The 12,064-nt window shown below is 41.2% G+C and overlaps 1 protein-coding gene across 5 annotated transcripts in view; it reads right to left on the reverse strand.

Annotated features, from left to right (window-relative positions):
* The window catches only part of ARHGEF10 (Rho guanine nucleotide exchange factor 10), a 276,596-nt gene that overhangs the window by 117,725 nt on the left and 146,807 nt on the right, over positions 1-12,064 (reverse strand). For all 5 annotated transcript variants that reach the window (XM_077290065.1, XM_077290064.1, XM_077290063.1 and 2 more), the window contains one exon: positions 8,389-8,504. In XM_077290065.1, coding sequence (XP_077146180.1) covers positions 8,389-8,504 — 116 coding nt within the window. The remainder of the gene's footprint in view (positions 1-8,388; positions 8,505-12,064) is intronic.

Raw genomic sequence — 12,064 nt, forward strand, 5'->3', positions numbered from 1 at the left:
GGAATGTATAAGTTGTAGAGGGGTCTCAATTAGCAAAGGGTTGGTAAAAAAGAGTAATGGTGCTTTGGGAGACTTGGCTGGGTCATTTGTGTTCCCTTTTCTCATCTGTTTGCTTTGGCAGCTCACTGACCCATAAGTCAGTGGGGCTGTTAACACTTTTTTTTCATGAATCCACTGACCCGATCTGAGGAAAACTCAATGTATGCCCAATTCTGGTCAATTTTTATAGTTCGGTCTGGACCATGGAAGTCTATCTTAGAGAGATACCATAGAATACACACTTGAGACACCCTAACACCTCTGTTTTTCTCTGAAGGAAAATCAGATATGGTCATGTGAATGTGACCTAAAGTGCTTTTCTCATATTATGCATCAATGCCATAAAGCAATTAATTTAGAAAATGGGAATACACATACTGAAAACAATACACTATTGAGGTCAACAAGTCTAATAACATCTCTACTTGTCTACAGGATGTGGCATTTTTTTTAAGGAGAACCTGTCAGATCAAGGTATCCTATTCACCTGCAGATATAGGTTACGTATACAGACATATAGTGCTATAATCTTATCTGCCTGCCTTACTGGAGCAGGTAAAGGTTTAGGTGTGCACTCAGCCTTAATAGGGCGAGGTGCTGGTGTAATGGACCAATGGCCCAGAATAACAGTAAAAGTTAAAATTCACCGCACTCTCTATAGGTTTCTTATGCAAAATTTGGTATAAATTACCTGTCACATGGGACAGTATATTGGAAGTGGTGGGTGCATCATATGCAAATGTGTCAGTAGACATGGAGAAGTTGCAATGAAGTTTAGGAACGGCCGGTGCAAACACCAATATATACAGTATAAGGTATATGATGCAACCACCACTTCCAATATACTGTCCCATGTGACAGGTAATTTATACCAAATTTTGCATAAGAAACCTATAGAGAGTGCGGTGAATTTTAACTTTTACTGCCTTACTGGAGCAGCAACTACATTGGGAGAATGAACTTATATCCTCCCTGTAATGGCCTGCTTCTAGCCATTGGGGTGGCTTAGGGAGCGGTTACAGTCACCATTCACTACACAGTGTGTGTGCTGAAATCTCTCCCTGCCATTGACAGCCCACTCTGCACACATACTCTGCAGAACAGCCTGTCAATTACAGTGCGCTTACGGTATAGCGAACGAGGACTGTAATCACTCCTTGCACCACCTCGAAGATTGGAAGCGAGCAGTTACATGGCGATATCAAAATTAATTTTATTCCTGTAGCCAATACTCAAGTAAGGCTGAGCAATGTAATTTTAACTACATTTACCAGCAGATTACCCCAATACATTCAGGTATATGGCATTTCTGGACACAACAGGTTCCCTTAAAAAAATATATGCATTAGACATCTGTCAAATGAGCAGTCACAGCTATCTCTCCCAACTCCTCCATACACAGGAACGCTAGGCTCGGCCACCTGTATCCTCAGAGAGCGGTTGAAATTATCCTCTGGCAACAGCTTGTCTCACATGAGAAGAAAAGGATCAAATACCGAAATTCAGCAGACCAGAGCCTTAACTCCCCCAAAACTCATCTGATGGGAGAGGATCGGAAGGCCCCTATACATACACAAGACTGTCGGCAAATCCCCGATATCAATGGGATTTAAGCACTTTAGTCCAGGTGACTTGGTGAACAAAATGCACAGCTTAAAGGAAGCCATATTAATCTGGAATAGGTGTCAAACAGTTGCCCTGCAGCACATGTACATGGACACCAAGATTTCTAATAATTATTAAGAAACTTGCAGAAGGTCTTCCTGACTTAGGCATTTTTTTGTTCTTGTTTATTTCTAGGTTTGGTATTCCTCTAATCTTGAAAAGGAGAGAAGTGGAGCTCGGTCTCAGAAGAAATGTTAATTTTATGAATAGGAGAAGTTGTAAGATGATAGGAAACCAGGCTCAGATGTTACATGACATTTACACTGTTACACAGTGTGCCTCCTCAGATATCGTCAGAGCATCTGGTAACTAAGACACACACTTTCCATTGGAATCTCAGAGAAGGGTCGGTTAATAAACTGCATTCTCGGTCAGTCCATGTGCAGAACGCTTTCATGAGATGGTAACTATCATATACAAGGTCCAAACTATTTGCTTAACTATGGCCATTTTATGCTATTGATGAGCTATTTAAAACACCAGTGATTTTGCCAAGTTACTGCCTCCTGAAATCACTCCTTTTAACAACACTTAAGCATGGTCCCTTCTTAATCAAAAAAGAAAATCCCCATTATTCAGAACTTATTAAATCAGACTAAGGGCTTATTCAGACATACCATTTTTTTTGGTATGAACGCTATCCGCTTTTTTCACACATAGCAATAGTAGCTATAACAGTGATTGGGGTAGTACACATGTCCGAACGGTCCGCAGAAAATAGAGGAGGCATGACTAATATTGATCAAAGTGTCAGATCAAAATTACAGTTGTATGAAAAAGTTTGGGCACCCCTATTAATCTTAAGCTTAAAGTTTTATAAAAACTTTTTTTTTTGCAACAGCTATTTCAGTTTCATATATCTAATAACTGTTGGACACAGTAATGTTTCTGCCTTGAAATGATGTTTATTGTACTAACAGAAAATGTGCAATCTGCATTTAAACAAAATTTGACAGGTGCATAAGTATGGACACCTCACCAGAAAAGTGACATTAATATTTAGTAGATCCTCCTTTTGCAAAAATAACAGTCTCTAGTCGCTTCCTGTAGCTTTTAATGAGTTCCTGGATCCTGGATGAAGGTATTTTTGACCATTCCTCTTTACAAAACAATTCCAGTTCAGTTAAGTTTGATGGTCGCCGAGCATGGACAGCCCTCTTCAAATGATCCCACAGATGTTCAATGATATTCAGGTCTGGGGACTGGGATGGCCATTCTAGAACAGTGTAATTGCTCCTCTGCATGAATGCCTGAGTAGATTTGGAGTGGTGTTTTGGATCATTGTCTTGCTGAAAGATCCATCCCCTGTGTAACTTCAACTTTGTCACTGATTCATGAACATTATTGTCAAGAATCTGCTGATACTGAAAGGAATCCATGTGTCCCTCAACTTTAACAAGATTCCCGGTGCCGGCATTGGCCACACAGCCCCAAAGCATGATGGAACCTCCACCAAATTTTACTGTGGGTAGCAAGTGTTTTTCTTGGAATGCTGTGTTTTTTGGCCGCCATGCATAACGCCGTTTTGTATGACCAAACAACTCAATCTTGGTTTCATCAGTCCACAGGACCTTCTTCCAAATAGAAATTGACTTCTCCAAATGTGCTTTTGCATACCTCAGCTGACTCTGTTTGTGGCGTGCTTGCAGAAACGGCTTCTTTTGCATCACTCTCCCATACAGCTTCTCCTTGTGCAAAGTGCGCTGTATAGTTGACCGATGCACAGTGACACCATCTGCAGCAAGCTGATGCTGCAGCTCTCTGGAGGTGGTCTGAGGTTTGTCCTTGACTGATCTCACCATTCTTCTTCTCTGCCTTTCTGATGTTTTTCTTGGCCTGCCACTTCTGGCCTTAACAAGAACTGTACCTGTGTTCTTCCATTTCCTTACTATGTTCCTCACAGTGGAAATTGACAGGTTAAATCTCTGAGACAGCTTTTTGTATCCTTCCCCTGAACAACTATGTTGAATAATCTTTGTTTTCAGATCATTTGACAGTTGTTTTGAGGAGCCCATGATGCCACTCTTCAGAGGAGATTCAAACAGGAGAACAACTTGCAAGTGGCCACTTTAAGTAGCTTTTCTCATGATTGCATACACCTGGTTATGAAGTTCAAAGCTCAATGAGGTTACAAAACCAAAAAAAGTGCTTTAGTAAGTCAGTAAAAAATAGGTAGGAGTATTTAAAACAAGAAAATGATAAGGGTGCCCATACTTATGCACCTGTCAAATTTCATTTGAATGCAGATTGCACATTTTCTGTTAGTACAATAAACCTCATTTCAAGGCAGAAACATTACTGTGTCCAACAGTTATTAGATATATGAAACTGAAATAGCTGTTGCAAAAAAAAACAATTTTTCTAAAACATTAAGCTTAAGATTAATAGGGGTGCCCAAACTTTTTCATATAACTGTAGCAGTGTTGAAGGGTCCATGAAAAAAAAAGCACTGAATGCCAAAAAAGAGAAATGTATGTATTTATTTTCATTTCTCACCCAAGAAAAACTGATGGAATTCCGACCAAACTGTCATGGTAGGAAATGAAACTAACAAAACCTTGATAAAAAAAAAAAAAAAATGATGAAACTTGGACTGATTTTCTCATATGAGAAAATCACTAACATCTGATTGAGTCTGTCACACTTCAGCCAGATGGGCGCACGGTGAGATGGAAGGGAAGGGGAGCATCAATGACACTTGCTTTGCGCAACTCTAAGCTCCCTAGCATCCCTAGACGGGTTCTTTCACCCGATGCGGCGATCACGCTCCTATTCCTGTCTTATCCCGACAACAACCCTGACTAGTGCCTAGGGCAGCAGGAAAGCTAGTCCTGCTCTAACAAAGTCACAAAGGACAACAGACAAGGATAAAAGAAACAGCAATCACTCAACCCGCTCTCAGGCTACAAAAAGGAGAAGAAAAATGTGAGGCAAACCAAATAGGAGATAAGGCAAAGGAAGACACTCAAAAACTTCCAAACATATCTCTAGAGATGACTCCTAGATGACCCCCCTTCACACAGCTCACACCTACAGCTCAAAACCGGGTTATAGCAAGCCATCACTGGTATCTACTCAAGCTAAGAGTCCAGCATTTCTACCAGAGAGGAGTGGAGAAATCAGAACAGCTGAGATAACTCAGGACAGAGAGTTCTAGGAGACAAACAGAACTGTTTAACCCTTGCTACAGAGCAAGGGAAATATGCACAGCTAACTAACTAAAAGGCAAAGCAGATCCAACCAACGCAGATGCATGTGTAGCCAAACGTCGTGATCTTCTGACCCCTCTCTGTCACGGTAGCCCCATGACAGAGCCTTAAGGCCGGCTTCACATGTCAGGTTTTTTCTCTCATAGTTTTTTTTTTTTTCACTGTGATCGATCCGTTTTGATATTCGTGTCACTTTTTACAATCCTCATTGCATCTATCTTGTACAAAGAAAACTACATTTCTTGGCTTCTTCTACCCATTCGGGCTCATTCACATTCAATTTTTTGCACATATGCGAAAAATGGACTGATTATTTTGATCAGCGTTTGATCAGAGAGAGTGTGATCTGAGTGTCATCCGTTTTTCTCGTATGTGGAGAAATAAAAGAAAAATAAAGTTTATCCACCTTCTCCATTCAGACAGTCCATGAAAATAGGATGTCATCTGAGTGCAGTTTGATTTTTTCATGGACCTAGTGACTTGCATTGATTATTTTGCTCAGACCCTTGGATCAAAATCGGACAGGTCTCCGCAAAAAATCATGGACATGTGAATGGCCTCAGACTATCACAGGTACAAGTGCAATATGTGGATAACACGGATAGCACTCATATGTGAAAACTGGACATCTGAAGGAGTCCTTAAAGAAATTATTTCACCAGGAAAACAGCATAATATAGAAGCAGAGACCCAGATTCCAGGGGTGTATCACGTACTGGGATACTTTCTGTAATAATCATAAAATCAGTTTTATCAGCAGGAGATAATTACTAGAGGACTAGTAATCCTACAGTCATCTAGATGTATTCATGGTTATTCATGAACTTTATATAATCCTGTTCCCACCATTGATCGACAGCTTTCTGCTACCGTACAGTTTACACACAAAGCTGCCAATCAGTGGTGTGAGCAGGGTTAGGCCAGTCTCACACGTCCAGATATTTCCGGTACCGGAAGAAACGGTCCCGGAGCTATCCGTGTCCGTGTGTCCACGTAGGCCATCCGTGTGCTATCCGTGTGTCCGTGTTTATCGTCTGTGTGCTGTCCGTGTCTTGAAACAATTTGTTTCAATTTTAACCCTATGACTTTAAAAAAAGCACACGGACAGCATCCGTGTGCGGTACGTGTCTACACGCACCCATTGACTTTAATGGGTCCGTGTGATCACTGACATGTCTCCATGTTTTGCACACGGACACACGGTCCGTGAAAACATGCCAACATCTGCAGAGACACATTTATTTTAATGTGTCTACGTGTGTCAGTGTCTCCGGTACGTGAGAAAACTGTCACCACACGTACCGGAGCCACTGACGTGTGAAACCGGCCAAAGTCCATCATTCAGAGCGAACTGGTAGATCTGCAGCAGATAAAACAGTGATCTTACCAAAACTGCAGAGAGCAACCCAGTAAGGCTACGTTCACATTTGCGGTCGGCGCCGCAGCGTCGCCGCATGCATCATGCGCCCCTATATTTAACATGGGGGCGCATGGACATGCGTCGCACTTGCATTTTGCGCCGCATGCGTCCCTGCGGCGCCCGCGTCCGGGCGCAGAGGACGCAGCAAGTTGCATTTTTGCTGCGTCCAAAATCAATGAAAAAAAGGACGCATGCGGCGCAAAACGCAGCGTTGTGCATGCGTTTTGCTGCATTTTTGTTTGCGTTGTGGCACCGACGCTGCGGCGCACAACGCAAATGTGAACGTAGCCTAAGTGACACATGAGTGATATCAGGGTGTCTGTCCTGAAATCATGATGTTCTCAGATGGGGGAGCAAAATCCTTGTGACAGTAAAATATGTCACTTGTGCAATCTGTTTTTTTTTTATCTAGGGCAATTGATTTGCATTGGCAGGACACAGCGGATACATGGATCAAAGTAAAACATCTCCATTTTGTTTTTGTTTTTTGTAAACAATAGGTCAATAAAAAAAAAATAGCGCATGTGAAAAGGTACATTGATTGTAATAGGTCTATCCATAAAAATAATTGACAGCGCAAGTGCAAAAAACTGATGTGTGAGTCCTGAATCATTTGTCTCCAATAACAAAAGTAACAAGTAGAGAAAACAGAGTTGTCAAGAGACAGTCTTTACAATACAATGCCACGTTACCTTTGAAATATATTGTAGAATTTATGCAATATCTGCACTAGATGGACTTTTAGAAGGATTGGGCCAAACATCATAATCAGTGAATTCACTTTTTTCATTGTGTCCCTTTGGCAAAGGTATATAAAATCCAGCCCCATGCCAGGCAGTCTGCCTTTACAAACATCTATGAAATAACGGGCCGTTCTAAAGAGTTGTCTGAATTCAAGCATCATTGTACAAGGTCAGTTCATGAAATATCCACCCTCCTAAATATTCCACAATCAACTGTTCATCTAAATGTTTATAAACCACGAGCAACCCAGCACAACTTGGCAGGCCATGGAGAGTTACAGAGCAGGGTCGTTGAGTACTGCGGCTCATAGTTGAAAAACTGTGCCCCTGGATCTTCATGGCAGGGGTTTCAATGGCTGATCAGGTTCTTGCAAGTCTTACTAGAACAACGACAGGCAACAGATGGAGTGGTGTAAAGCACACCACTACTGGAACTCTGGAGTAGTGGAAATGTTTTCTGTGTTGGGACAAATCATACTTCTTTATATGGCAGTATGATGGATGAGTCTGAGTTGCACCAGGTTGTCTGCCTGACTGCATAGTGCCCAATGTAAAGTTTGGTGGAGTAGAGGATTGGCCTAGGCCCAAAGTACCAGTGAAGAGAAACCTAAATACTTCAGCTTACCAAGACATTTTGGACAATTTAATGCTTCAACTTTGTGAGAACAGATTAGGGAGGGCAAGTCTACGTCCCAGGGCACAAGGCATGGTTGTTCGAGTTTGGTATATAGGAACTTGACTTACTCACTGCACAGGGCCCTGTCCATAACCCCCAAAGGGCCGCACATCCAAAATGAGTGTCTGACCTCACAAATGCTTTCCTGCTTGAATGGGCAAACATTTCTACAGACACATTCAAAGATCTTGTACAAAGTCTTCCCAGAAGACTGGATTACGGTGTAAAGTCATAAAAGCTCTTTTAGGTTTAATGTGTAGGTGTCCCATTACGTTTGTCCATACAGTGTTGTTCTCTTGATAAAAGGATTAAAAAAGTTCACCTACTGAATTTTTAAATGGAAGGGGTCCGCTTTATATCATATGATAATTGTATCCATTCTGTTAATAAAGACACATTTATTCTAGACACCATACAAATGTTAATTTCAAGAGCGGCCACACTTATTTAGATGAAAATGAATTTCTACAATATGCACATAAATTATGTAATCTTGATCTCACACCACAAGTCCACATTTATTTACTTTTTTAGTCTTATAAAAATAGACCTTTTCCTCACCTTCGGCTCATACAGATTATACTTGCATTCACAACAGAACTCAGATCAAATTCAGGGACATTCTACAAAGCTTACCTGATAGTTTCCTCTTAGCTGGGAGATTAATTGAGAGATTTGGTTTACAACATCTAAATCGGAAAGTAGATTCTGTAAGTCTTGATAAAGTTGCCCAGGTCCCATGTATAATTTATCTATAGGTGTACAGAAATAACACTGTAAATAAAATATGTAATGTACTGCATTCTGAGGAATTAAAGGGAACCCATCACATTAGAAAAAGCCTATTGTGAGTGATGAGCGAAATTGCTCCCTTCATGCTGCAATGACTAAAAGCTAGCAGACTCCTGGAGGAAAAAGGGTTCATGTTCTCCATGTAGAGGCACTTTAAGGCGGCAAGAAAGCATTAGGATACTATTTACCACCAGATTCACCCTATAAATAGGGTAAATAGCATTTTTCAAGTTGACCGGTTCCCTTTAGGCTGGTTAAGGAAAATATAAGTATGCATAATTTTAGTACAAAGATCCCAATACAACTATAATAAAATACTTATTTTCAAAGCTGCTATCAAAAACAAAAGCTGGAAATTAGCAACATTTGCATGTATACGCTTTATTCACACAGGGGTCATGGTTTTGGTTTATAAAAGACATATGAGATCTAGGTCTGGTCCATTTTGGAACAATTATATTTTGCACCAGGCTAAATCATCACATACATTATATCATCCATTTCATTCCAACTCGATTGCATCCATACACTTTAAACTCTGGTTTATGGACACCGGATTTGTGTGACCTCCAGCCTCACCACCAGTTCAGTAAATGCTCTTTTACAGACAGGAGGTGTGCTTTTGACATGAAATCACCTATGCAATCTCTTTTGGGAGCTCTCAGATACACCCAACCTCCAGCTTTACTTTCTTTGTCTCTATGTCTTCATGCAGCTGAAAATTATGGCACATAAAAGTACAGACATGCAGTGGGGTTTCCATACAATGAGAAGAATAGTTACCAGAAAACATAGCTTATGGCCTGTAACGGGTCCCAGTGCCTATATGGGGGGACCCAGTACGGGGACAAGAGGAGGACACTCCAAACTAAATTGTATATTGAAAACACAGAGAAAATGTCCAAAAGATATGGTATATAAAAAAAATACTAAAATATTTACCATACAACCATAGGATTAGTAATGGAGAGGCGTCTTATAGACACCTCTCCATTACTAACCCGTGGGCTTGATGTCACAAGATAATACAAAGGTGATATCAACCCCACAAATATGAACCCCACTTGGCAGAGCCACAGAGCAAGTGGGAAGACCGGGCAAAGCCCCAGAATTGGTGCATCTAACAGAAGTGCCTTTTCTGGGTGGCTGTGGGCTGCTATTTTTAGGCTGGGGGTGCCAATATCCATTGCCCCTTACCAGCCTGAAAATACCAGCCACCAGCTGTCAGCTTTACTTCGGCTGGTTGTCAAAAATGAATGTGAACCCATGCAGGGTTATTTTAAATTTATTTACATAATTTAAAAAAAAAAAACACAGCATGGGGAGCCCTCTATCCTTGATAACCAACCTTGCTGAAGCAGATAGTTGAGGGCTGCAGCCCGCAGCTGTCAGTTTTGTCTGGCTAGTTATTAAAAATACAGGGGAACCCACGTCATTTTTTAATATAATTATTTATTTATAGCAAAGGCAGCGACTGATGAAAACTCCCATCAGTCGGTGCCTACTCTCACTGTTATTAGTTGCAGCATGTGTAGGCTCATGGAAGTAGTAGTCCCATCTGTAGCCGCCTGCTCTCGCTGTTATCAGTTTTATACAACTCTCAACATTCTCCCCTGCTCGCACTGATCATTGGCAGATCATTGGAGAATGATGCAAGCGGTCTTCAGCACACGGGGCCGAGGAACATCACTAACAGTACCGCTGTTTCACAGGCGGTGGGATGTGTCACACTGATGGCACACGGATGTCATGCATGTGTGATCCGTGTGCACATGTGCAAGAATTTTGTGGCTCGTGCGGCTGTTAAAAAAACAGACATGTCAGTCTATTTTGCCCAGAGACACACGGTCCGTGGAAACACACTGACATGTGCACAGACCCATTCACTTGAATGGGTCTATGTGTGTAGTGGCCTCCAGTACATGTGAAAACTTTTACCATACGTACTGGACACACTAACTTGTGAAAGAGGCCTAATGTGTAGACACAGAAACTGACAAGTTATGCAAAACTGCTCTCTGCTCTCTGACACCGATTATCCTATTAATTGATAGGTCTTACAAAATTGGTACCTAGATGCTATACGATTTTAGGGAGGGGAGGACAGGTTGGGTTCACACTGCATTTTTTATCTGTGGACAAATGTTGGATGTAAGTAAATAGGTTTTTAATCACACTACAAACACTGCAGTTTTAGAGGCATTTTTTCAACATTTTTGGTGCAGTTTTGGCGTTCGTTGCCTTTCTCCAAAATACAGCATGCTCTAGGTGTGGCATTTTATATGCATTTTCTAATAAGCTTCTCTATAGGACAGGAAAACATTTTAAAGAAGAAAAACAAGGCTATTAAAATGCTGATGAAAATAGACAGGTGGTAAAAGAGTTGAGAAGCTTGGTAGCAAATAAAAAAAAAAAAAATGAAGTGTACTAAAGCTTGAATAAGTGGATAAGGCTATATTTATGTTTACCACAAAAATATGTTTATATGCAAAAAAAGAAATGAAAAATAATGCAAATCCAGCTGAAATTTAAGAAAAAAAAAAGCTAAAAAATCAACAACAAAAGAAAAAAAACAACAAAGCTAGCATCTACCCAAACTGTTGAGCGGAAGTCCTGGAAGCATGTGGACTAGATCCCAAATAGCTAACTGGTATTCAGAAATACTAATGAGTGTAATGAATGGACAAGAAGGATCCTATTGTGTGCAGAGACATCAGTGTGATGCCAACACAATCAGGGCAGATCAGGCGCCTTCATCACATTGCTTCTAGTGACAAGATGAAGCTCTCAGGACAGGGAGGCTGTGTTGCCCTTATAGTGGGAGACAAGAAAAGACCAAGTACAGCATCATTCATAGGAAAGCAATACAAAGAGGCTGTGCAGCTATGTGAATCAGTGATCACAACTTCCTTAATCATTTCCCATTAGTTGTTGTCATTATAATTAGTACTGGGTGCTACAAACTCCAGGCTTGTTCACAAGGTAGTCCATGTTTGACTGACTAAGCAGAGGAGCATAGGAAATCATTCTGCAGAATACTGCAACTCTTAAGTGAATGACACATAACTTAGGAAGATAAATAGTTTTGCAAGTTGAGTCGTATCTTTGTCTTTTAAAGGGAACCTGTCACCAGATTCATTCTGGGGACAACATAAATCAGAGCCCCCTCTGCATAATTACAGCCAGATATATTTCTCTCAAAAATGTTCCGGCTAGCCGGAGACGAGACTAGCGTGGCCCCACACTCGCCCGGCATCTCCCAGCACTGAGAGATCTGCCAATCACATTTATCGGCACTGGGAACAGCCACCCAGGGTCAGAGCACAGGTCTACCAGGCAGAAGCCAAAAAGGAGAAAGACACTTTTGGCCTATGTCTGATGTACGGCAGTCTATAAGCATGTTACAGTAGGAAAAAGTCAGGAAAAGCTCACATACAGTAGCCTAGGAGCACAGACTTAGACAGCTGGTGTAGGAGGCTGCTTTCATCCTGGCCATTAGAGCAGGAGCCCAGCTGTCATT

The sequence above is a fragment of the Ranitomeya variabilis genome, chromosome 2 (genome assembly GCF_051348905.1).
Source record: "Ranitomeya variabilis isolate aRanVar5 chromosome 2, aRanVar5.hap1, whole genome shotgun sequence".
Classification (NCBI taxonomy): Eukaryota; Metazoa; Chordata; class Amphibia; order Anura; family Dendrobatidae; genus Ranitomeya; species Ranitomeya variabilis.